Genomic DNA, 25,943 nt, shown 5'->3' with positions numbered 1-25,943 from the left:
AGACAGAGCTGCGGGCTGCGCGGGCCGCCGGGCACCCAGGGACGGGCACCCGGCCTCCATGTGCCCCTCAGGAGGCTGGAGGAGGTGCCCGGGCCAGGAGGGCAGCGGCAGGGCGGGCGCTGGCCCCAGGCCCGTCTCACCAAGTGGCCACCCACAGTCCCGGGAGCCCAGTGCAGGGCGGGCGCGCGTGCCCGGGCGCAGCTGGCACGGCGGCCCCAGTGTGGGCTGGTGGACGAGGCTCGGCTCTGATTGGAGACCCCCCACCCCCGGAAGCAGCCAGCGCTCCCGCCCGCGGCTGGCTGCCGCCAAGGACCACAGGGCCGGGTGGGCGGAGGGAGCGGGCAGGCGGCCGGGGCGCTGCCACCCCACGGCCTCCTGGGCCAGGGCAGGACCCCAGGTTCATGAGGGACCGTGGGGAGTCTGGAGAGGGCACCCCAGGCGCTGCCCTGCAGGAGGACCCTGGGGGCCCTGTTTCGGGGGCAGAGCCCTACCAGGGACCCAGCCTGGGTCAGTGGCCCCGGCTCCTTGGGGCTCCTGCCTCCCCACAGGAGCAGCCCCGGGAAGAGTGGGCAGAGACACAGACCCCACGGAGGAGCCCCCTCATCTGGTTTTCTTCTCCGACTTCTGAGACCGGCAGGGGCCTTTGATTTCATTATTTAGTCATCGGGTGCATTTGTGGACACCGAGCCTGTGTCCAAACTGGACAAAGGGCCCGTCACTGATCTGTGTTGGCTGGATGTCCTGCCCCTACACTGACAGCAGGCAGGACTAAAGGGAGACAGCAGGCAGGACTTCCCTGGGGAGGAAGTGCCCCTTGTCTGCGAAGCGGCTGGGAAGGCATCAGGCTGGACCTCCTTGGCCTCTGCCTGTCCTCGTGGTGCTGGGGCTTCTTAGGGGTGGACAGAGGGAACCAGATGTGTTGGGTGGCAGGTACAGGGCACCATTGGGGACCAGGGTGCATCCCAGGAATTTGCAGGCAAAGCGGGTGGCACACTGGGGACAGGGGACTCTGGCCTCGTCCCTCTGCTCAGCCCTGGGCCCCAAGAGGCCTCCAGGCTGCAGCGCTGTCCCTGCCCTCCTCCCTCCACCCCTCATGGTCCCCCCTGCCCCCGGGCTGCCTGGCTCCCCAGCTCCCGGCTTCCTGGTGGCAGTGGGCACCCCTGGGACTCGAGGCCTTGGCGGAAGCCCTCCCCCTGCCCTGGACGCCCTGGTCCCAGCATCAGCTCCTACGCACCCTTCAAAACCCAGTCCTCATGCTCCCCAAGAGAGGTGGACAGAACCAGGGGAAACAGATGCAGACGGAGGGGCAGGGACGAGGGACAGAGACGAGGGACAGAGAGGCAGCCGCTGGGAAAGCCCAGAGACAGGAGGTGAGACCCGCAGCGGCACTGCCCGCCGCCCCGATCTCTCCCTGAGCCCCACTGGACAGCCCGCGAAGCCCCTGCCCCAGCCTGTGCACCAGTGGACACAGCGGCCTTTGAGGAAGGGCGGGACGGAGCAGCACCAACTGCATGCCAGCCCTGACCAGAGCCACCGGAGCCAGCACTGCCACTGTCCCCTGCACAGACAGGAAGAGCAGCCCAGGGCCAGGCGCGGCCCACCGTGCGGCTGGGGTCCACCCTCTGAGCTTTGCTCGGGGCTGGGAGTTAGCCTCATGACGTCGGCCACTGATCTAGGAGGTCAGGGCTGTCCTTGTCCCCATTTCAGAGAAGGGAACTGAGGCTCAGAGAGGGGAGGTGACCTGCCCAGGGCTGCGCAGGGCTCTAGGGGAGCTGGTGTCCACCTCCTCAGCAGACCCCTGGGTTTCCCCTGGAGGACGGGCTGTGGGCAGGGGGTTTCTGTCCTTCCCTGCTGCCCCCGGCCCCAGGGCGACCCTCTGAGGGGTCGAGGAGGAGGGAAGCAGCGGCCGAGGTCTTGCGAACCTTCCCGCGGATCTCCACCGAGACCCGCCTGGTCAGCGCGACGGGGCGTGGGGCGGGGCGCGGGGCGGGGCCTCGGCTGGCCACGCCCCGCCGGCCTCCGCTCGCCCACGTGGAGCCCCGGCCCGTAGCTATAATTTGCCTCGGTACCTTGTGGTCGCAGGAGGCAATTACCCACAGATGTGCGGTTGGCGGGAGGCCTTCAGACGGCGCGGGTCAGAGCCCGGCCTTGGGGGGAGCAGAAGTGGAGGTGGCCTTGGAGCAGGGCGGCGGGAGGCCGCAGGACGGAGGAGAGAGGGCAGCAGAGCGCCGTCACTGCTCGGCCACTTCTCCACGCCAGGGAAGGGGCCCACGAGGCCTCGCCCGGTGACCAAACCTGCCCACAGCGGGGCCAGGGCGCTTGTGGGGGCTCCCACCCCACCCCACTTCCTGTCCCCCAATACCCAGAGCAGAGGGGCCAGGTCCTCAGGCCTCTGCCCGCCACGTGCCTCCGTTTCCCCAGCAACCTCTCTGGGCTGTCCCCACCGCGCCACCTCGTCCATCTGCATCCACGGATCATGGACGCTTTCCTTCCAGCCCAGCCATTTGTTAAAAGGACCCAATGGGCTTCAGGAGAGCCAGGTGCGGGAGCCTGCTCAGCCCCCACCGCGCAGAGCTGCAGAGCCGGCCGCTGCCTCTTTCTCTGTGAAGGGACAGTGGCATCAGAGGGGTGTTGAGCGAGGAGCCCAAGAGCCCGGGCTGACCCGCGCCGGAGCTGGGAGCTGGGAGGGCCGTGCCCTGTGCCGGGTCACAAAGCGGAAACTCGTGATGATTCTTGGGGTGCCCGGGGACAGGCAGGGCTCTAGCACCCAGCTGCACCCGCAGCCCGATGGACGTTCTTGAAGGCAGAAGAGGGGTTAAAAACCCAAAAACAAGCCGGGGGTGCGGGGGACAGAGGGAGCAGCCGCAGACGAGGCTGTGCGTCAGGAGGCCAAGGAGAGGGTCCTGTGCTGAGCGGCTGCGTCCACCCGAGCCCACACCTGGGAGGCCGGGAAAACGGCTGAGGAACGGAACTGAAGGAGTCGAGACCAGCAAGCGCCATGGTTTGGATCTTGAGTGTCCCCAAAGGCCCGTGTACTGGAGGCCTGGTCCCCAGGTGGCGGTTTGGGGAGGGATGGAGCCTCCAGGAGGCAAGGCCCTTAAGGGGATCGTGGACCCTGTCTCTTCCTCTCTTTTGGGTCTTGGTCTGCTCCCCTGAGTGCTCCCCCGCATGCTCCTCCAGGATGCACTGCCTCACCACAGGCCAAAGCCACAGGCCGGCTGACCACGGGATGGAAATATCCAAGACCACAATGAAAATAAACCTTTTCTCTTTATTATCTGCTTTTTTTCAGGTACTTGTTACAGTAACAGAAAGCTGACTGATGCAGGGTTCAAGGTTGAGGGAATCAACACTGCTGAGCTGTCAACTTCTCCCCAAACTGACCCATAAATTCAATGGAATTCTGATTAAAGGCTCAGCTCCGCGGTAGAGCGCTTGCTCAGCATGTGTGGGGCCTGGGTTCCACCCAGAACCAGGAAAAAAGAACAAAACGGGAAGAGTCACCCTCCCTTATTCCACACTGACCACCAGTAACGCAGACCAAGAACCTGGTCCCTGTGCATGCCGGGGCAGGGTCAGCGGGGGGCCTGCAAACGTGGCCCCTGCCTGTCTCTGTGAGCACAGTGTCACTGGGACGCAGCGTGGCCGTTCACTTGCCCTTCACACTCAGCAGCTTTCAGGGCCCAGTGGGAGAGCGGCCCAGCGGCTGTGGCCTGCCCAGTAGGTTTCCTGTCTGGCTTCTGTCAGCTCTTAATCTAGACAATGTGGCAGGGACCAAAGGATGGGCCCACCAGTTCCTGGGACAGAACCGAGTCGGGAACAGGCAGGCACGGGCACGGTCAGCAGATGCCCCTACCGTGGCCAGTGAATCAAGGGGGACGGGAGGCTTCAACTCGCAGGCCTGGCCAGCCACGCACAACCTCGCCTCACACCGAGGGCCACCTCGAAATGGATCGCAGACCTAAAGACAGACAAACCACGGAATGTTACAGGGGAAAAGTCTCAGCCCGTGAAAGAAGAACATGGTGGACCAGGCTCTGTCAGGATCAGGAATTCCGCCCTGTGAAAGAGGAGGGAGACAGCCGCTCGCTCCACAGCTAACGAAGAGCCCGGATCCTGAGCACAGACGACTCGAGACTCACGAGGGAGGAGCGAGCCAGGTAAGGTGACCAGGTGAGCCAAGGGAGCAGACGGAACTCCCAGGAGAGGGGCAGTGTGTCCCCAGCAGGGACACGCGTGTGTCTGAATGGCTAAAGTAAAACTTAAGACCCGGCAATGCCGAGCGCTGGTGAGGACGTCGAGCTGTTGGGACCCTCGCTCGGCACAGCATGGTACTGTCCTGGGCCAGGGCTTGGCCTCAGGCCTCACCCCGGCTCCGGCCCTGCCTGCTGCGTGGAAGGCCTCCTCTGACCCTTGACCTCCACCCCCACCCTCTGCAGCCCTGCCTCCGCCCCTGGAGACTCCTCTGGTAGGGACTCAGCTCTGTGACGTCTGCTGGGTTTGTTCAGCGGGGCAAGTTGCTCCCATGTTTGGGTCTTGTCTCCCCATCGGCACAGGGGACCCCATGATGTGCCCTTTGCAGATTTTGTTGTGAGAGCCAGTGGGTTATCAGATGTCCCAGAAGCCAACGCTGTGTGCAGTGACCTTCATTCACCCACTCATTTATTCGTTTGTCAGACTTTTACTGAGCACCTACTGTATGCCAGTCTGTGCACTGAGCACTAGGGACATAACAGGACCCAAAACAGACCCCCCTCCTGCCTTTGGGGAACTTAGGTCGATGGGGGATGGACGCACAGTCATGCTTACCTGAGGCCTCTGATGGGCTCCGCTGGGGGTGGAGAGCAGGACAGTGGAGCCGGCTGTCCAGGTGAGCTGGGCAGGACCGCGCGTAATGAGGGTGAAGAGCTCAGATGGAGCTGACCCAGGAGGAGGGGTCCAGGGGGGCGTGTGCCCCAAGTGGAGGCCAGGTCTGCGAGCACTGATGTCCTGAGAAGCACCTACTTGGAGAAGTCGGGTGGGTTCCGGGATTGGGGACTGAACTCCTGTGACACTGTGATGAAGGGGGACCATCGGGCATAAAGACCAGGCCTGCACCCCTGTGGACTGGCTTCTAAAGGAAGCCAGACTGGAAAGCTCCCTCCACTCCCGTCCACCCGCCCGCACCGCACGGGTCCCTCTGTCCAGGGCTCGGAGCTGTCCGGGACCCCCGGTGCTGAAGTCCAGGCTGGGGCAAAGTGCCTGCCGGGGCCACGAGGCTCGACTTGCACCCCTGGATCGCACCCAGGAGGGCAAAACTGTTCAAGCGTCATTGCTCTGCGCTGGTTTCCGAGCCTGTACCCCAACCCGCCTCTTGGAGCTGTGCAAGCTGAGGCCACCGAGAATCCGGAGACTCCTGTCCAGCCTCCTGTTTGAGAAGTTACTGCGCCTTTAAGAATCGCTTTAGGCGTCACTCCTGGCATTACCGTCACCTGGGCTCTGAAGGGTTCAGACTGTGGATTGGCTGACGGCTCATGAATATGTAGATCACACGGGGTGGGGCAGAGAGGGGGCTGGAGGCGGGGCGCGCAGGCCTGGCGCTGGGGGCGTGGTCGGGGGGTGGTACATTTTGTTCCCTGCGGGACCCACAGGAGCCCCTAGCACACAGTCGGCGGTTAATGAATGCGTACTGACACTTGAGGTCAGTAGGAGTAATGTCCCAGAATTCACTTCTGACGCGAGGAGGCCCTATTTTCACCCTATAATATTTAAGGCTGTTTTTCGCGGCGTTCCTTGTGATCTGCCCTAATTCTGGACGTGCACTGTCACGAGCCCCGTTCTACAGACGGGGACCAGGCAGGAAGGTCCCCGGGCCGAAAGACCCGGTCGCTCAGCAGATCTGGAGGCCGGGCCTCCCGCCCTGTTTCTTACTCCGGCCCCCGCGTGCCCGGCTTCCAGGCTCTGTGCAGCCCAAAGGCGAACCAGGGCCTAGGAAATGCCTACCTGTTGGCCGAGGTCGTCCCTGTGCCTGGAAGGCCACTCGGTCTGTTAGGGTCCAGCATCTAGGAGCCGCAGGGGGGAAGCGAAGGGCTCCTGGCGGGGGGAGGGAGAGGACGGGCGCCACGGGTGGACACGCGGCGCCCGCGCTGCAGGCTTCAGGGGATGCGCAAAAAAGTTCGGACGAGGTAGCTTTTGAACCCGGGACAGAAACCAGGCGGAGTCACCCGCGGCGCTGGCCCTCGGCACGGATGCCGCTCTGGACGCCGCGTAGGTCTCTGCTGCCCCCTGCTGGTGGTCCGGGCGAAGTCTCCGGAGAGTGAATTTTGAAGGAATTTCCTGGCTCTGCAGGACGGGTCCAGACCCGGGGAGGGCTTCGTGTTAACCCGGTTTCCAGAGGGAAACAGCTCAGACGACTTCGCTGCTTGTCCAAGCTGCTGCCAAGCGTCAAATCGGACTCGAACCCGGAACAGCCTGGTCTGGACGCGAGCGCTGTGCCTTTGGTGCGTGTGGTGGGCTGGGGCAGCTGGGCTCCGGGGTGGAGGTCAGCGCCACGGCCCTCTAGCGCCGCTCTGGCCTGCCTGAGGACCAGCGGGACAGCTCTGCAGCCTGAGCCCTCCATTTTGTCGCCCCCACCTGTGAACTAGGTCCCATAGTGGCCATGGCCATTCCGAGGACACCCTGAGGCTCTTGGGTCTGGGTGGAACCAGCCCTTGCCCGCTGCCCGCCTCCCTCCCATTCCCTGCTCCACAGACCTTCCGGGCAAACTGAGGGAATCTGGACACACCAAGGGTTAAAGTCCCCGGCTGCCCCAGGTGTGACCGCCACCTGGTGACCACTCAGATGTTTTTCTTCTTTCAACAAAGCAGTGCCTGTGTCCCAGGAGCCAAGGGTACACAGAGGTTCCTGTCCCAGGTGAGGTCTCCCTGGTGTGTGGCTCTGGTGGCCTCTGATCCCCTCCAGGCGAAACATCCTGCCCACCTCAGTTTCTGTGGCATCCTCTCTCCTCGAACCCCCCACTGTGGGGGGGGGGAGGCTGCCATGTGATGGGGAAGCCCCAGCAGCACTATGGAGCCTCCTGCTGATGAGGGGCCTGCCCTCTGCCCACAGGCGTGTGGAGGAGGCAGCTGGGCAGCAGCTGTCCCAGCCCCAGGCACCTGCAGGTGAGGAGGCCTTGGCTGACCTGAGAGGCCCCAAGTCACTTGGCTGAGCCCTTCTGGGCCCACAAAAGTGTGCGGGTCAGACAATGAATGTGTGCTGTTTTAAGCTGTTAGATTTGCAGGGGTGACCTGTGACACAGTGACAGCTAGCTGGCCTGTGTTGTGCCATGTAGCCTGTCCCCCAGAAGGACACATGAAAATTCCCCCTTTGAATTAGCTCTGCCTTTAGCCAGGAAAGATGTCACTAGCCCGCGGGGGCTGGTTGGGGCTGCTTTCTCGGGTGAGGTCTGGGCCCCTTTGGGGTGAAGCGGGCTCTTCACTGCTGACTAGTTGATTCCCCAGTCGCCAGCCGGTTCCCATCTCCCCTGGGGTCCTGAACCTGGGCCTGGTGGGTCTTCCCCCGCATCCTGTGGGGACTCAGAGGCTGTGTCGGGAGGGTTGTCCTAATTGGCTTTTCCCCCGCCGGTGACCTAAAGGACGCACCACAACAATATTCGAGGCGGGAAGGTTTACCTGCGGCTCACGGTTTCAGAGGTCTCAGTCCACGGAAGGCCGGCTCATTCCGGGGCTCGAGGTGAGGCAGCGCCTCATGGCGGGAGAGGGTGACCAGGGAGCAGAGGGAGGGACTCCACTCTCCAGATACAAAACCCACACCCACAGCCGCACCCCAGCCGCCCCCAGCCACCGCCCGGTTATTCCATCAGGGATCAACTCACTGATCAGGTGAAGGCTGTGGCCCAATCATTTCTCCTCAAAACCTCTTCATCGTCTCACCCACGAGCCTCTGGGGGCCACCACCTCCCACCATAACAAGGGTGCACCTTCTCAACATGGAAGGTGGGATTTACATTTCAGAGCCCAAAGTGGACTGGGACAGGAGCACTTGAAAGCCAGTCTGATATATTTGAATTTTAGCTGCTACACAGGCCAGCTGCTGGGACCAGGCAGAGAGCCTGGGGTCAGCGGCCGCTGCGCAGTCTCAGGCAGGGCCCGCCCTCTCTGGACCCCCGTGTACTAATACTGTCAGCAGGACATTCCTCCAGGGGTCGTGGCAGGTTAAATGAGTTAATCCCCTACCCCTCGGACTAGGGTAACAAGGAAGAGAAGGTCTGCTGTCATCTGCATTTAAATATCCACACTGGCCACTGGCTGCTGTTGGACAATGCAGGCCAGAAACCAGGCCTGGCAAACAGTAGGTGCATAATTGGTGCTTGGGAGGATAGTGTCCTCCAAACCTTTTCCAGCGGCCAGCTGATGCTCCGCCAGCGGCTCCCCGGCTACCGCAGACTCTCAGCACGCCCCCAAGGCCTTCCATGGCCCTCACCCCCAGGACAAGGCCCCGGCTCGCCCACGACACTCAGATTCCGACCCTCAGCAGGATCTGGAGTGGCCTTTTGAATTGGGGTGGCTGCTTTCTGGTCTCTGTCCACCTTCCTCCTGGACTTTGGCCTCAGGGGGCAGGCACAGGATATGGCACCCAGTAGGTGTTTATTGATGACAGGGCCATCTTGGTCCGCTGACCCTCCCCTCCACAGCCACTGTCCCTGGCGTTCCCACCACCTGAACCCGGTTAACACGAAGCCCTTCCCGGTCTGGACCCGTCCTGCAGAGCCAGAAAGTTCCCCCACGATTCTTCACCCACAGGAGGGAGAGTAAGGCGAGAGGCGGACCTTTAGCAAGTAAAACTTTTATTAAATAAATTTTTAGTTTTTCTCAGACCAAAGAGAGGCGTTTGGACATGAAGACGCTTGTCACCTGAACACCTCAACAGTGACAAGGACCCTCTCCAGGCACGGGAAATCGGCTTTGACACAAAATCCAAACCAAGTCAACCCAAATTCCCTCTGAGCCCTCTCCTTGGCTCTCGCGTGTGAGTGTGAGTGTGAGTGTGTGTAAGTCAGTCTGCAGGTTGAAACTTCATGAATTTACTTGTAGCAGAAATAAAGTACATCGTACAAATCACGCAGGTCTCGACGTGGAGTATAAAAATGGTATTTACAGCCAGTAAACATGGACTAGAGGACAGCACAGGGCACCGCACACACTCCCAGGCAGGCCCGCGGGGCGAGTGCCGGGCCCCGCGAGCCTGCGTGGCACCCACTGCACACGTGGGGGACAGGACACAGGCACGCACAGGAGTGGCTCGCGATATCACCAAACTCTGGAAACGGGACGAGTTTGCAGGAGTTTTTTTTTTTTTCTTTTTCTTTTTGCTGTGGTCCCCAACCCCCGAGGTCAGTCACACATTTTGGTAGAAACAGAAGGGAATGCTGTGTCTCTTTTCTTCTTAAAAATTTCTTTTTGTTTTTGAGCTTAAGTCATCCGGAGCCTCCTGTGGCAAGAGGCCCGGCTGGACGTCCAGACGGACTCGCCTCTGTGCTTGGACGGGGCGTGGCGGCCGGAGGCTGTACAGGAGCGTCCCCAGACCCCCGACCCCCGCTAGAAACAAACATCTGTTATCATTGGATTTCCCCCCATTTTTTTTTCTCTTCTTTGTACCTGCTCAAAAAGACAGGAAAAAAAAGAAAAGAAAGAAAAAGGAAAAAAAAAAGAAAAAAAAATCTGTCGAGGTATGAAGGTCACTATCAAGGTCACGGTCTCTGATAAAGGGGTGCTTGGGCAGTCCAGGTTGGGCTGGTCCAACACGCTTGGCGATCTCGGTTACAAGACCTTAAAATCGAGGCTGGTGATTCACAGGCAGGGACGATGGCGGCCTGCCCTTGGGGGGGCAGTGAGGGACGGGGCCTCCCCCAGCCCTGGCTGCCCCGGCGCAAAGCTAAGGGCTATTGGTCACACAGTAAGGCTATGACTGAGGGGTGGGCGCACGGAGGGCAGGGAGGGCAGGGAGGCCAGAGGGTCTCTTGGTGCCACAGGAAGGCAGGCCCCTGGGAGGGGGAGAGGGTGGGGCTCTGGAGAGCAGCAGCCCGGGCAGGACGCTCCAGCTGGCCGGGCCCGGAGGCCTGCGGGGGTCGGGGTGGTGGGGGCCCACAGTCCCGGAGGTATTTCTGTTGGCGCATTCCTGGCCTGGTGTTCCAGCTGTGGGTGGACGGGCACCTGGCCGCCCAGCCAGCCTCGGCCCCTCCTCTGTCCCTGTGGAGTGACCGGCTCAGGGTCACCCTCTTGGATGGAAGGAAGTCGAGAAGTTTGGCCCCATGATCTATACTCAAAAATATATATATATACTGTCTAGAGCTCTCTGTATATACGCATATATATATATCTATAGGGAAAGCGGTGGCTTCCTTCTGGGAAGCCACCAAGGGGGTCCCGTGGGCGGGGAAGGTCCTGAAGTCGGGGGCAGCAGTGAGCCCTTGGCTCCCAGCCCAGGAGACCCCCACCCAGGACAGAGCAGAAGGCCCTTCACTGTGGCCTTCAGAAGGGTTTCACATTTTGGGGACGGGGTAAGGGCAGAGGGGAGGGAGGGCTGTGACCCAACACAGGTGCAGGAAGGCCTGGGTCGGCTGGGAGGGGAGCCTCGTGGGGCGGAGGCCCCTCAGCTGGGGGGGAGGGCATCCAGGAGCAGTCCTGGGGCACAGCAGAGGACGCCACCGTTCGTCCCCGCCAGGAAGGGGCCGGGAACCGAGGCCCATATTGTCCAGAGCGCACAGCCCCTGGTTCTGGGGACAAACGGGACAAGGGCGGTCCTTTCTTGACCCCTTCCCCACTCCAAGCCATTTATAGTCCAGAAGCCAGCTTCTTCCCGTCTCTGCCCCCCATGTTCTCGTTCATTGGTGGCTGAGTCCCCAGACGCTGGTGACAGTGCCTAGCACATAGTAGGTGCTCAGTGAGGGTTGCCAGCTAAGAGCGGAAAGTGAGTGGACGGCAGTGTGGCCTTTGTTGTGGCTTCCGGTTGGCGGTCCCCAAAGGCACTTTCCCGCAGTGCGTGACTGTGCAGGTAGGGTCCCCCCACTCTGTGCTGCGCCCCACAGATTCTAAAACACACTGACAGGCTCTAGCTGAGCTCCTACTTTGTACCAGACCCAGTGAGGTTCTTCGATGATGACGGCGAGGGTGATCAAAAAGAAGAAGAGTCAAAACAAATTATCCAGAGCTTTTTAGGTGGCGGGTTCTGGGCTTGGCTTCAGAAAGACCCAGCAGGCCCCTGACTGGGTCCCGCCCTGGGAGCCCACTGTGCTGACCCTGGGCTTACTCTTCCGTCCCCGAGAGGATGAGTTTGTCTGTTCTATGCAAAACACGCTTTGGGGGTTCGTTGGGGTTTTCTGCACGATGTTGGCGGTATACCCCGTCTGCCTTCTCGACTGGGTGCGTGTGATACTAGAGGAGCTGGGCCCGGTCGGAGCTGGTGGGGAGGGGACAGGGGCCTCCAGGCACTGTCCCCACGTCCTGCGCTCCAGCCCTGGTTCCAAGCGGAGCTGGATACTGTGAAGTCCCCACCTCAGGGACCAGGGTCTGGGGTGCGCACTTGACCCTTTTTCCTGGGGTTCAGAGCTCTCCAGCAGGGAGAAGGGACGCACAGGACAGGACAAAGCCCCTCCCCACCCCTCACCAGACCAAACCTGCTTCCGTGTGACCTTGTTCTCATCCTTCAAGGCCTCCTCCAGGAAGCCTTCCTGGCCATCCTGGGGCCTGCTTTCTCCCCGCCGCCCCGCCCCGCCCCGCCCCGCCCTCTGATCCACCCTGACCACAGGGTCACTGGGGCATCTTCGTCCAGCTCGGTCCCTGCCAACCCACCCTGGGGGCTTCCCGTAGCCTCCTGCAGCATCCCCAGGGGGAGGGTGTGGAGAATAAGCGAGGGGAGGAGGGTGTGGACAAGACGGGGCGGGGCGTGGGGCCGCCTGGCGGCTCACCTGGGCCAGGCCCACAGCCTGGGGCGGCCGAGGGCAGGGTCAGTAGGGGTGTCCGGGGTCTTTGGGCCGCTTCAGCTGCACCTTGAGCCTCTTCGTGCCGATCTGGAAGCCGTTCATGGCCTGGATGGCGGTCTGCGCGCTGGCCGGGTTGTCAAAGCTCACGAAGCCTGTGGAGATGGGGCGGGCTGTGACGTGGGCACCACGGCCTCTGCCTTCGAGGAGTCCTGGGGCGCGGCGTGTGCTCGCACGGGCAGGCAGGCCTGCCAGAGGACACACGGCGGCAACCCTGGCTTGGTGCTGAAATCTCTGGACTTGCGGTCCTCTGTGGACGGGGAGCTCACTCCTGACCTGGGGTCCAATCTGCTGGAACTTCCCATCTGGCAAGGGAGACAGGGGGTCCCCAGGGCCACGTTCTTCCTTCTCTCTGGAGCATCTGCCTCCCTCTCAGCCCTGGAAGCCACCCTGCTCCTGTGAGACCTCTGTGCCCAGGACATTTCTGGGGGGGGTGGGCTGTGTCCCAGATTCTCCCCTCCCCTCCCCTCCCCTCCCCTCCCCGTCCTGTCTGTCAGTCCTTTGCCCCTGGCTGAGGCCACCAGAACCACTCCAGCACTCTCCTTAGGTGTCCACCAGCCCAGCTCCCTCCGCCTGGCACCTCCAGGCCCCCCCTGCCTCCCGCCCTCCTCCCGGCCCTCACAGGCCAGGTGGTGTGGGTCCGCCCGCCTTACAGGGCCCGGGCAGAGCCAGGAGCGGCTCTGGAGCTGGGGCAGGTCTGAGATCTCCCTGTCCTGGCCACGCCTGCCCACCCACTGTCCAGTTTGGGAGACTGAGGCTCAGGAGGACAGTGACCCTGAGGAGATGCAGCCAGCCAACGTGCGCGTGCCTCCAGCATCTCTCCCTGGAGGTTGGAGTGGGGGCCGGTTCGGGCATTGGTGGGTCCCTTCCTTCCTGTGTGACCTCAGTCCTGTTCCTGGCCCATTCTGATTCTCTTTCCTCCCTCCATAAACTGAGACGATGCCTCCCTTCTAGGGCAGCTCCTGCCACGTCCCCTGGGATGCTGGTGCCACAGGTGGGTAGGAGCTGGGAGACCCCCTGGGGAGGGACTTCTGCTGACCTCCTGATGCTGCATGTCAGTGCCCAGCACAGTCCTGGCACACAGTAGGTGCACACAGTACATGCACACAATAGGTCTGGGTTGACTGAGTGGGCCTTTGAAAGGATATAATGAAAGTGCCTGGCACACAGTGGTGCCTAATGAGTGCACCCTCTGATTGTGAATGTGTTTCCTTTGGCCCAGGCCTGCCCGGCTCCAGGGCAGCTACTTACCGAAACACTTGCTCTGGTTGGTGGCCCGATCCATAAACACCTTGGAGGAGATGATATTGCCGAAGGGCAGGAACATCTGGGTCAGCTCCGTGTCTCCAAACTCCTGGGGGAGGTGGTAGATAAACAGGTTACAGCCTTCCGGACCTGCAGGTGGGGGAGAGAAAGACATAAAGCCCCCAAGGAGAGGAGGCGGAGCCCAGAGCCCACACCCAGGAGTCCAGCTGTGGGGAGGGGGCTGGCTCCTTGGGGCCTGGAGTCAGGGGCGAGGGGCAGGCCACAATCCCCCCCCAGATATGCCCAAGCAGGAAAAGCCTCAGGCCAGGGTCAGGCAGCCAGCCAGGCCTTGTGGCCCACACCCTGGCCAGTCCAGAGCTCCCAGAGACCCCGGCCCTCCAGAAGACCCACCCTACACTGGCTCTAGGCCATCATGACAGCCAGTCAGCCTGGCCCGCGACCAGGAGTCTTGGCAACTGCACAAATCCGCCTTAAGTCCTTAAGCAGTTTAAGACAAACCGCTGTGGCCAGCAAGCCGGGGCGGGGCGGCTCCGAGGAACAGCACATGCTTAGCACGGGCAAGGCCTCGGGTCCCCTCCCCAGTACCCCCTTAAAATAAAATTAAGTTTTCAGAAGGCCCAGTGGTCACAGAACAGAACAGAACATTCCCAGAGTTCCAAGCCCCAGACAGGGATAACCCCCAGGCCTTGGTGATTTTCAAAATTCAGATGGTATGAAAAGAAACTCAGATGCAGTAAACATGATCTCTTGAGTCCTGAACCCCAGACGTACAGAAACCGTAGGTAACTGAGCAAGGACATACCATGCCAACAGAAGTCGCTGTTAAAAACAGTCACGATTAGTCCTCCAAGACAAGCCCCAGCCCAAATAATCCCCACCGCACAGCTAAGATGAAATCATAAATAAAGTGGCAGGGTGCTCTATGGCTCTGTCCCCCTGCAGGACACACGGCCGGGACTGTGGGGACACCCCTTTCCTTCCGCACAAGGACCAGGGCTCTGCTGGGGAGCTCTTTCTAGAGCTCAGGTTTGCACCAACACAGCTGGCAGGTGACAAGTTGATTCTGAGCATAACTTGAATTCTGCACTTGTTTATCTCCTATTTTATTCCCCCCAAACACTGGGTAATCGCAGAAAAACATACCCCACAGAACTGAGCTCGTAAGGAGACACGCTGCACGCACACACCGCACACCGCCAGCTGCTACCCCTGACCGAGGCACCCCGACCCTGCGCCTGACTCCAGGCACCCACCCTCTGTCCGCCATTCCACAGTGACGCATGGCAACCCCTTGGCCACCACGTTCACGTGCAGATCTCAGGTCTTTCCCACACTCCCAGGTGCTCCTTGGCCACTGAACAGGTGTAAAGCCACGACCTTTCTTTCTAGGACCACTTTTATCAATCTCCAGCTTTTTCCCTGAGCACGTTGCTGGTGGGCTTGGACCACTGATTCCCGGACTCTCTTTGGGTTTGGGGACACAGTGCCACTGCAGCCTGCCTGCAGGTCAGCCCTCAGTGCCCTCAGGAGGTGGATCCCAGGTCCCCACAGACACCGATCCCACAGTGCTCATGTGCACAACATGGTGCAGGGTCCTCCCGCGGACTGACGTCATCCCGGGTGACTAGCACCTAATACAATGCCAATGCTGTGCGGACAGTGGCTACCCTGTACTGGAGATAAGGACAGGGAACGGTCCTATGTGTTCAGTGCTGACAAAATGACACTTGTCTGCATATTTCCATCTGACCTTGGTCGAATCCTTGATTCCAAACCTGCAGATGCGGAAGGCGGAGGGTTTAGACAACGTTCACCCAGTCCACTCAGGCTGAGGGCGAGGTGGAGAGGGGCTTGGAGGGGACACCCAGGCCAGAGTCATCCCCCCTCAAAAAAAGGACACAGTGATGCTACAGAGTCCCTGCTGGTGCCATCCTGCGGTAAGAAATGGGGGTGCTGCGAGGTCCTGGGAATGTCTGACATGTGGAGGTGCTGGCCGCGACTCTTGACAAACACATGGGTCTGGGGTAGTGGCTTGTCACACAGCCTCCAGAGGACATGCTATCTCACCCACCACAGGAAGCAGCTGGTTGGCACAGCCAGGGGACCCCCTCAGCCCAGCGCTCACCCCAAAGAAGGCTCCCACCCACGGGCCAATGTTAAGGGAGAAACTGGGCCAAGCCGTTGAGTCAGGCGCCCTCGAGCTTCTCTGGCTGGTCGCCTGCCCTGAAGACGCCCTCACTCCCGGTCACCCCCGGGGCCCAGATGGACACAGGTGTTGCATAGGAAGAAACCGAGGCACAGGGGCCTCAGGCTTAGGGGCCTCCTCGAGTCAGAGATGCACGGACTTGAACTTCAGCTGTCAGACTCCTGAATCTATGTCCTCCCTCCCTGGACAGCTCTGGCTTTCCTGGAGATGCCAGGCCCCAACCTCCAGGGTTTCGCTCCCAAATTCCTGGCCTCTGGAGAGGCTGGTGGGGGCCAGCACGGCTCCCACTGTCCAGGGGAGCAAACTGAGGATCAGAGAGGGAGATTCCGTGGCCAGCCAGAGAAGGCCCAGGCGGCGTGCAGCTGCGCCAGGCCGGGAACCGCTCGGACCGCGCGCTCCCCGCAGGTCCCCGAGGCCCCCCGGCGGCGCGGGTCAGCAGGTGGAGGTCAGAGGGCGGGGCTGGCGCCCGGGGAGGTCGCGGCCGCCTCACCTTCTCGCTGCTGCTGCTGCAGGAGGGGCGGCGGCTGGGGCACGCTGTGTGCGATGGGCGTGATGGCCGCGGTGGGGTACATGGCTGCGGAGACCGGAGCGAGACACCCGGCGAGGGGGCGTGAGGCGGAGCCGGGCGGCGCGGGCGGGGCGGGGCCAAGGCCTCGGGGCGGGTCCAGGGCTCAGGGGCGGGGCCGGGCCATGGATGAGGGGCGGGGCCATGACTCGAGGGGTGGGGCGAGAGCGGGGCAGGGGCGGCCAAACGGGAGCGAGGTGGAGCTGCGCTGGGGGGGCGGGGCCATGATTCGAGGGGTGGGGCGAGAGCGGGGCAGGGGCGGCCAAACAGGAGCGGGGTGGAGCCGTGGTCAGGGGGCGGGGCCGGGCACAGGGATGAGGGGCGGGGCCATGACTCGAGGGGTGGGGCGAGAGCGGGGCAGGGGCGGCCAAACAGGAGCGGGGTGGAGCTGCGCTGGGGGGGCGGGGCCGGGCACAGGGATGAGGGGCGGGGCCATGACTCGAGGGGTGGGGCGAGAGCGGGGCAGGGGCGGCCAAACAGGAGCGGGGTGGAGCCGTGGCCAGGGGGCGGGGCCGGGCACAGGGATGAGGGGCGGGGCCATGACTCGAGGGGTGGGGCGAGAGCGGGGCAGGGGCGGCCAAACAGGAGCGGGGTGGAGCTGCGCTGGGGGGGCGGGGCCGGGGGCAGCCGCGAGGGGCGGGGCGAGGGGCGGGGCGGAAGGTGTGCGGGACCACAACTTGAGGGACACAGGGTGGGGTACAGCAAGGGGCAGGGCCACGGCCCTAAGGGAGAGTGGCTACCCGGGTGGGCCCCAGAGGAAGGAAGGGCCGAGGCCACATTGGAGGGGGCAGGGCCATAGCAGAAGGCGAGGCCACCGTTAGGCCTTAGGAAGCGGAGCCAGAGGCGGGGCCGGGACTTTGGCAGAGGCGCGGTCAGTCCGGAGAGCAGGAGAGGGGCGTGGTCAGGTGCTGGGGCGGGGCCGGAGGCGTGGTAAAGGGGAGGCCCCACGCCGCAGCGCAAACCCAGGTGGTGGGGCTGTGTTTGAAGCCTGGGCCTTAAGGGACCGGTCCACTTTGGGGGTCCGGTTTTGGGGGTGGCAGGAGTGCGGCCAGGAACCTTGCCCGGGGATGAAAGCAGGACAGGGGTGTGACCTGAGTGGGTGGGGCCAGAGGCAGGGGGTGTGGCTGGGCACCGGAGGGGGGAGGGGTGTGGCCAGAGTCGGCCGTGGCCGGTGGAGAAGGGGCGGGTCCGCTCGCTGCGCCGGGCTGCCTCCCTACCTGTGTACTGCTGGACTCCCGAGAAGGCCGGGTGGAGCGCTTCGGCCACCGTCGGGCTCTGAGCTGCGGGGCAGATGGAGGGGCAGAGTGGGCCGGGGGCGGCAGAAGTCCTCCAGCCACCCCGTCCTTAAGAGCAGGAGGGAGGGAAAGGGACGTGCGCCCCCGCTTCGCTTGTGTGCTGACCCGCTGTGTGCTGACCCCGTTTTTACAGGTAGGGACACCGAGGCTGAGAGGGGAAGCCTCTCGCTCGGAGCCGCGCAGAGAGCAAATCGCAGAAGCCATCAGGACCCCGGGTTTCTCAGACTCCGACGAATTTAACCACCCCTTCATCTCGCTCGCCCGGTCCTGACCCCCTCGCTTTCAGGGGTGACCCTCACTCCTCCCCTGCTTCTCCACTCAGCCCTTCCTCCCCTCACTCTGCCCCATCCTCTTCCCACCGCTGGTACATCAGATGCCCTGCGGATCCCCGCCCCGCCGAGACCTCTGGCTGCCATGGAAGAGGGGCCGGGGGAGGTTGTCCCCACCACCCAAACCGCTGAGTCTGCGGGAAACGGCCGCTAGAGGACAGGGGTGGTGGCTGGGACTGAAGGGATGGCAAGCGTTTGGGTCTTGACTGTGGTGGTTATGCAAATATGTTACCAAAATGGCACAGACACACATAGGGGCAAGGTGAGAATGGGAAATCCAAATAAGGTCTGGAGCGGACTGTACAGAGCTAGGTCAGTGTCCTGACCCTCCGCAATGGTGGTGAGATGCCAGTGCACAGCAAGCACGCAGATGAGGACACCCAGGCTGCTCTGTATTTTTTATGCACACACCTAGCCTCCAATGATTACAAAGTAAAGAGTTTAAACCAGAATCTCCTCCTCGGTAGAGATGACTTATTGGCAGGAGGCTTTGGGAGGGGTATAGGGTAGAGAGAAGTGCATGTCTGACCCACAAGGGCAGCTGCAGCCCAATCGGTGCTCAGTCAGTATTTATTCAGCAAATGAATGAATGAAGGCATCCATGTCCTCCCCAGTCGGGACAATTAACACGTACAACTTTTGGTGCTGTCCTCGTGAGGTGATGGTATTAGCCTCATTTTCCATTTTTTTGTTTTTCAGTATTGGGGTTTGAATCTAGGGGTGCTCTATCACTGAGCTACATCCCCAGCCCTTTTTAATATTTGAGACAGGGTCTCACTAAGTTGCAGAGATGGGCCTTGAACTTGCAATCCTCCTGCCTCAGCCTCCGAAGCTACTGGGATCACGGGCCTGCACCACCACACCTGGTCCCCATTTTCTGGATGAGCTGAGACTCACACAACCCTGGGCCACCAAACTGAAATGTGAACCCAGAACCACCTGGGCTACTTCCTCTGTTCCCACCTGCCAGGCCTCCCTTCCTGGGACCACAGCTCCCATCTGCTCTGCTGGGACTCCTTCGTCCGCCCTTCTGCTCCCTGGGCTCCAGGGGGTGTGGACTCATGCTTGTTCCACTAGGCTTCAGGGGACCACCCTGAGTTACCTGGGTAGGGCACAAGGCCATTGGCATACACGGTCTCCAGGGCAGGGTGCCCACCAGGAAAGGGCACAACACCTGCGAAGCCATTGGTGATGGGAGCCACGAGGCCGGGCACAGCAGCCGTGCCCAGCAACGGGGGCGAGTGCAGCCCTGTGGAGAGGAAGAGGTCAGGGGAGCCTTGGCTGCTGGCTTGGGGTCCTGCCCATCCATCCTGGGCCCCTGACAGATGCTCACCAGAGGCAGGAGCAATGGGTGTGGCAGGCAGCCCATTAAGGCTGACGGCACCGATCTGCTGGATGTGGCAGGGTGAGAAGGCCACACCGGGGCTCAGGTAGCTGCCCGAGGTGGACAGCACAGTCGTCTGCTGCTGCATGAGCTGGGGACAGAGAGGACGTCAGTGGGCACGGTCTGCCTTGAGATCAAGGCTCAAAGGGGAGGCTGGTCCAGCGACCGGGAGAAGGGGGTGTCGTGCTGCGTGCGTCTTGGCTGGAATCAGGGCTCAGACAGGGATCAAGGCTCAGAATGGCTCAGGGTTCAGTTGGAAACGGAAGCTGCACCTGGGCTCAGGCAGATCAGAGCTCAGGCTTAGCCTGGATTGGGGATTTTAGCCAGAATTGGACCTCATCTAGATTCGAGGCAGCCAGGATCTTGGTTCAGCCCACGGTAGGTCTTAATCTGAGATTAGGGGTTAGTTCAGGGCCAGGGTGCAGCCTGGATTAGGGACTCAGTCTGAGTTTGGTGTCAAGGTGGGGTCAGGGCTCAGTCTAGATTTGGTGAGTGAGCCTGGTGGTCCAGAATTTGAGTTTTAGCCTGGACTTGGGGTTCGGTTCATGGGTAGGGGCTCTTCTAGGCTTGGAAGGAAGCAGCTTGGAGTTGGGGGCTCAGCCACACAGGACAGGTCCTGAGCCTGAGAGGTGGAGCAAGGCACAGGAGGAAGGCCAAGAGGCAGGACCCCCGGGCACACGGGAGAGCCGCACTGGGAGCTGTGGACACAGCCCGTCTGCTGGGGCCACTCACAGCCTGGGCGTAGGCACTGTAGGGGCTGAAGGGCAGGGTGAGGGACGGCGTCAGGATGCCCAGCTGGCCCACCATCTGCTGCATGCGCCGCAGCGTCCTCTCCTTGTCGGTGTCCGCAAACTTGACCACCAGGCTGGAGGAGGCTCCCTGGGGGGGTTGGGGGCAAGCAGGGGGAGAAGGGCAGGAGGTAGCCAAGACCTGAGCCCCCAAGCCTGCCAGCCCAGGCGCCTCGGTGAGGGCAGCCGATGCCAGCACCGCAGCCATGTCTGCAGCTCACAGCTGCAGGAGCCGAGGCCACAGGAAGCCCGGTGGCTGTCAGCATCCCGGGCCTGGCGTCTGCACAGGTGCCACGTCCAGGCCCTGGGCTGCATCTGGGGCACAGTGCATGCACAACCACCTAGGGGACTGTCACCACCAGGAGCCACAGCTAGAAGACACACCTGCTGGGATAGGGGTGCAACTATGGGACAGCTCACCCAGCTGGGCTGAGATATGGATGTCACACCAACGGGCAGCCCAGGCAGTGGCCAGCAGGGGCTTTGCATCAGGACACAGCCACAGGCGCACAGGGCCAGCTCTCCACCCGTCAAAGGCAGCTGACCCTGACCCCGGTTTCCCTCCAGGCAGACCTTCCCGCCAGCCCCCAGGTGCACGCTGCGGCCTGCCCTTGCTGACCTGCTGACCCCCAGAGAGCTCGTTCCCACAGGGCAAGCTCTGAGCAAGGGACAGCTCTGAGCACACAAAGCCTTCCCCCAGCTCTGGAGGACAACTGAGGAGGATTGCTGAACCTGGGGCCGGCAGATGTGGACATCTGTGTGCAGAGAGGGTGGCTCCTGGGGCCCCAACCCGCCTCGGAACCCCGAGACGCGCCTCCTCCCCTCCACCAGGGCCAGTGGGCCAGTAGGACCCTTACCCTCACCAGCGTCTTTCCAGACTGGCCCTCCTGTCCACCTGGCCCCAGCTCAGGCCTTATGCTCCCCGACCTGGACCTGGGTCCAGGCCCCCGGTCACCCCCTCCATCCCCTTGTTTGACCCAAAGGAACAGCCGCTACTGGCCGGGCCTCCCTGGCTCTGGGGGAAGGGTGGCTGGGAGACAGCAGCTCTGTGAGCAGACAGCCGGACAGTTGCCCAGCCAGAGATGGCGATGTGGCCAGTGGCCAGTCACCCACCCAGGGTCAGCCAGAAACCCTGGCCTGAGGAGAAAGCCTGGGCTCCTCTGTCCCGAACTGCAGGACCTCGAGCCCCATCTTCCACTGTTCCTCCCATCTGCCCATCCCCCCCGTCCTCATCATGTTCCCCAGCTCAGCCCCCCACCCCGACGCACACACGCTGACCCACACATCCACGCGCACCATCCACCTCCCTCAGCCTGCACAGACTCGGTGTGCACACACACCACCCAACGTGTGCACAGGCATGCTGGCACACACGGGCACAGCGGCTGCACAAACCTGCAGCACACACACACACTGCCCTGTCATCCAGGCTCATGCAGATTTGCACACTCAGGTCTAACACACATGTGCACTAATTCACATACACACACGTACATGAGCACACATATGTGTACAAGTGCACACGCGTCCATACTGCACTCTCAACACACCTACTAATCATGCCTTCACAACAGCACTCGCATGCATGCGCACACTCACGGCGCACACCTGTAGCACACGCACGCCCACCCTCCCACACACACTTGCACACACACACTCACTCGCCTGCACCTTCCCCACAGCCCAGGGCTGCAGGCTCTCTGCCCCCTGTGCCCTCTCTGAAGAAGAGCCAGAGGCTACTGGCTGGCTGCGATGATGATTCTGTCCCTGTCCCCCTCACTGCCCATGCCCCTACCATGGCCAAGGGCACTCCTACTCACCGGCATAGTCTGGCTGCCGTGGAGGGCGTGGATGGCCGCCTGGGCCTCTGTGTGAGAAGAGAATTTCACGAAGGCACAGCCTGTTCCAAGACAGGGGGAGGGGAGGTGCGGGTTCAGAGGGTGAGAGGGTGGGAGGGTGGCCACAGGGAGTCCCGGTGGCCACCCAAGACACACAGCCAGACACCCAGCAGTCGCGGCTGGAGGACAGCCGCTGCTTGTTCAGATTGCCGTGCAACCAGAGGGCCGGGCCAGACAGTCGCCCAGCAACCTCGGCCACCGCACGCCCAGTGGCCTGTCACCCATTCAGTTGGTCAGCCAGAAAACCAGACGGCCTGGCAGCTGTTTTCACAAACAGAGCATGGCGGGACCTCGGGGAACCCTGTCTGTCAGAAGAGGGAGGGCCAAGCCTGCCAACAGCCCGGCACCCACACAAGGTCCAGATGCTGTCCCCAGAATGCAGGAGGGAGGCGACACACCACTGGACAGGGCAGTCTTGGGGTAGAGTCAGGCTAAGCGCAGGGACTGCAGACAGACCCGGCCATGTCCAGAGGCAGGCGGAGGGGGCCGTGTGCCACCAGGCCAGAGACCACCAGACACTGGCAAATCCAGCCAGAGGGCCGCAGGGACAGAGGCCCCAGGGCAGACAGACCGCGGACACCTCCTGACAGCGCGGAGAAAGTGCCAGGCGGCTCTGGGTAGTGTGGTCAAGTGTCCGGAATTGGGCAGGTGGCAGCACAATTTTGTGACGGTTCCAAAAGCACTTGGGACCCAGAGCGGCCGCCCCCGGGGAAGTGGCTCCACCCCGCGTCCCGCCGAGCCAGCCCCTCCCGCTGGACCCGCCCACCGGCCGCTCCCCTCCACGTGCCCAGGCCACCTGGTCCCATCCCGCGGCCCCGCCCCCGGAGCAGCCCCACCCCATTTCAGGCCCCGCCCCCACACCTTTGCTGCTGCCGTCGGGCCCCCGGAGCACGGTGCACTCGTCAATGACCCCGAAGGGCTGGAACAGCCGCAGCACGTCCTCCTCCGACTGCTGCTTGTTCAGCATCCCCACGAACAGCTTCCGGTCCCCTGTGGGCGGAGACACCCCCTCAGCCGAGTCCCGGGCCTCCGTGATTTCTCTGGCCCTCCAGTGCGCATGGACAAGGTTCGCCCAGGTTCGCTGGCTCCTGTTCTGCGCGTGCAGGGGATCGGGGGACACAGCCTCAAGGCAAGGACGGCCAGCCTGTGCCTGCCCAGATCCCTCCATACGCCCTGTACCCTGAGTGTTCCCACCTCCCAGCCTTTGCGTGCGTCCCAGGCCCTGTTTGGCTGCTCCCGGGCAAAGACAGTCTCCCTCCTGTGCAACCCAGAGCACACACACAGGACCATGGTGCTGGGTACCACCTGCTGTACCAAGTCTGCAAGCCTGGGTACACGTCAGGACCCCGCTCTCAACAGTGACAGCAGAACCCCCTGCCCAACCCTTCTGGGGCTGGGAGACAGAGTCAACCGATGTCCAGTGAGAGGTCATGTGCACCAGGCCCAGTGCCAGGGAAGCCTGGAGCCCACCTGGCGCACCTGGGTGGGGGGCTGGCTGGATCTGCCTGAGTCTGGGGCCAGGGGCTGGGCCAGCCTCCCCCCTGAGACACTGTGCCCTCTGTGATGGCACTGCTCCCTGGTAATCAGGAAAGTAGCAGCTTCATCTCCCAGGGATGGTGAGCTGGTTACTATGGAAACCCTTCTTGGGCAGCTGTCACTCAAAAGGGTGGGAGGAAGAGAGAAGCCGAGAGGCTGAGCATTAGGGAGAAAGAGAGAGAGAGCAGAGGGAACCAGAGAAGCAGGAAGAGCAGAGAAGCAGCGATACTTAGAGGTGGGGGCGGAGGGGCGCAGGAGTCCTGCAGACCCACAGGCCTGCCCCTCTCCTGCTTCCCACATGGCAGCCAGGGTGGAAAGTGAAAGCGGGTCCCGACCCAGACAGGCTTAACCAGGCTCCTACACAGACACAGAGGTCCCAACAGCCCTGCCCCGCACTTCCCCTCCCCTTGGTCTCCCCTTTAGCTTCCCTCCATCCAGGGTAGGGAGAAGAACGGCTAGGCTCCGGGCCACTGAGCATGCCTCCAGGGGTACAGCCCACACCAGCGTCCAGCCCCACACAGACTCTGGCCCCAGCCTGCACGTCAGCCCGCACACCCAGCTCCAACAGCCAAGCACACGGGCGTGAGCACACATGCCCACGCACAGGCCAGGCACAGTCATGCATGCAAGCGGGCGGGTGCCCGGCACCTTGCACGCCTGTGTTCATGTGTAGCAGCTGCAGCGCAGCAAGTCTGCACGTCTGGACACAAGAACGCACGTGCATGCATACCTGCAGACACGCACGCGCACGTCCCAGAGACCGACCCATAGCCCTCGGGACCCCATCCTCTCTGAAGACCCCCATTAGCACACCCTGAAAGGGGTGGGGTATTTGCAAGCAGCTGGTCTTGGGCAGAGCCCCGTTCCCGGACCGGTCCCACCACCAGGGGGCGTGTGAACACTGCGGCTCTGGCAGCCAAGGCCAGCTGCGATCCACAGGCCCCACCCACTGTCCCCTTCAGTGAGAGGTAGGAAGGGATTTCCCTCCTCCCCATTCCTCTGCCGACCCCAGCCCCGCAGCCGTGGAGAGATGACAACTACCTCCGCGGCTTTCGCTGTCTGCAGGCTTCACCTGGATCGGTCGGGCCATCTGTGGAAAGAGGAGGAGGGCAAAGTCAAGATGGGCAGCCGGCCACTCCTGAGCCCTGCTGGGCACCCGTGCTCACCTCCCTGGCTTCAGCATCCACCAGCCCCCAGCCCCCTAACATCCCAGTCAAACCAAATGACACACAAGCCCCCAGTGGGACCGAATGGCAAACTCTTAGCTTTCAGAATCCACTGGCTACCATCCCCTCCTCCAGGAAGACTCTGCCTCTGCAAACCCGACAGGCTACTTGCAAAGGTGGCTGCATCCCTCCTGATCTGGTAGGTGATGCCACTTTGCAGTTCCTGACTTCAAGAAGAGGGGTGTTTTTTCCCAGCCCCAGCATCTGGACCTGGCTGGATGTGTGCCTTGGTCCAACCAACAGATCCGACCAACAGAATGTGGCGCAAGTTCTGAGCTTGGGCCTCAAGAGGCCTGTCCCTTGCCCTTTTGGAGCCCTGAGATGTCAGGGGGGAAAACTTGGGTGAGCTACTGATGACCCACAGGAGGGGCCAGCAGAAGAATCATCTAACAAGTCCCAACTGCATTCGCCAGAGTAGGGATTAGACAAAATGCTTGGGACCGTGTGTTACCCAGCAGTAGCTAACAGATACACCCAGGCAACTACTTTTAGGCAGGTCCCATGAGCTTTGGGTGGAAGGACTGTCATACTCCAGTGGACCAGCAGGTCATCTGGGCCCATGGTTCCATGTTCTGGAATCCCCTGTCCCCAACCCCCAGTACTGAAAGCCACATTTCGGTGGAAGTTGCTCTCCACTGTGGCACCTCCGCACATGCTCAGTCCTGGGCACGAGCTGAATTTGAGGTGTGAGGGCAGAAGCAGGGAGGCAAGGGTCCACTGGTCCTGGGCAGGGCTCTCCTCCTCAAGTGGAGACCTGGGGTCCTCCTGTTCATCCGTCAAAACCCAGCTCTCAGGCCCCCAGGCTGGCAGTCCATCCACCTCTGGGCCCCAGGCTCCCCCTGCCTCAGGGCTGGAAGTGTCTGTCCTGCTGTCCCTCCAGCTGGGGACCCCAGCATCAGTTCACACAGGGCAGGATGTGGAGCAATCAGAGGAGCTTGCACAACTGAACCGGGCAGAAGGGAACGGCCTGTGTCTCCCAGCATAGGAAGGTGCCCTTGGCTGGACCAGGGCCTCCCAGAGGGACATCCGTTAGCCCTGCGGTCTCTGGACCGCTCTTTCCACCTCGGACTTTTGAGGTCCAGCCGAGAAGGCCCCACAGGCCAGCTTTTCCAATCACACGAGACTACAGGACGACCCGAGACCGGCGCCTTGTGCACCCACCTTCCCGACGGCAAAATCAAGAGCAGCGGCCGAGCTGGGCAGGGCCGGTGGGCTGCAGCTCCGCGGTGCAGCCCCCTCCCCCCACGCGGCTCTGCCCCTCTGGACCCCTTCACCTCCATCCCAGCTGCAAGCCCACTTGGGCCCCCAGTCAAGCACCCCGCTGCTCCGGGCCCCCCCAGCTGGCTCCCTCCCTCTTGAGCCCCACCCCTTTCGGGGTCCCCTCCCCTCCCCCATCTCCTCCTGTCTCGCTAAGACCCTCCCCCTCTGATATCC

At 62.3% G+C, this 25,943-nt stretch overlaps 1 protein-coding gene and 1 long non-coding RNA gene across 8 annotated transcripts in view; both read right to left on the bottom strand.

The window, feature by feature from the left end:
- Positions 1 to 3,238: 3,238 nt before the first annotated feature.
- LOC308644827 lies at positions 3,239 to 7,183 on the bottom strand. The gene is made up of 3 exons (XR_014021091.1): positions 5,983 to 7,183; positions 4,810 to 5,053; positions 3,239 to 3,961 (listed from the first exon to the last, which is right to left on the bottom strand). It is a non-coding gene; the product is annotated as an uncharacterized lncRNA (long non-coding RNA).
- Positions 7,184 to 11,815: 4,632 nt separating this feature from the next.
- CELF5 (CUGBP Elav-like family member 5) overlaps positions 11,816 to 25,943 on the bottom strand; it is a gene marked incomplete at both ends in the record, with an annotated part of 30,395 nt that continues 16,267 nt past the window's right edge. Inside the window, 10 exons of one of the 7 annotated variants that reach the window (XM_081286485.1) lie at positions 11,816 to 12,111; positions 13,268 to 13,411; positions 15,979 to 16,098; positions 17,271 to 17,333; positions 18,780 to 18,926; positions 19,011 to 19,152; positions 19,794 to 19,940; positions 21,670 to 21,749; positions 22,609 to 22,737; positions 24,322 to 24,373. In XM_081286485.1, coding sequence (XP_081142611.1) covers positions 11,984 to 12,111; positions 13,268 to 13,411; positions 15,979 to 16,098; positions 17,271 to 17,333; positions 18,780 to 18,926; positions 19,011 to 19,152; positions 19,794 to 19,940; positions 21,670 to 21,749; positions 22,609 to 22,737; positions 24,322 to 24,373 — 1,152 coding nt within the window. Of the gene's footprint in view, positions 12,186 to 13,263; positions 13,412 to 15,978; positions 16,099 to 17,270; positions 17,334 to 18,779; positions 18,927 to 19,010; positions 19,153 to 19,793; positions 19,941 to 21,669; positions 21,750 to 22,608; positions 22,738 to 24,321; positions 24,374 to 25,943 lie in introns of those variants that run through there. The other 6 variants (XM_081286483.1, XM_081286484.1, XM_081286486.1 and 3 more) reach the window with 6 other exon arrangements.

This window comes from Spermophilus citellus (assembly GCF_964194105.1).
Source record: "Spermophilus citellus genome assembly, chromosome: 3".
NCBI classification, from domain to species: Eukaryota; Metazoa; Chordata; class Mammalia; order Rodentia; family Sciuridae; genus Spermophilus; species Spermophilus citellus.
Note: the sequence above shows the minus strand (reverse complement) of the source record. Positions and strands in the feature narration are given on the sequence as shown.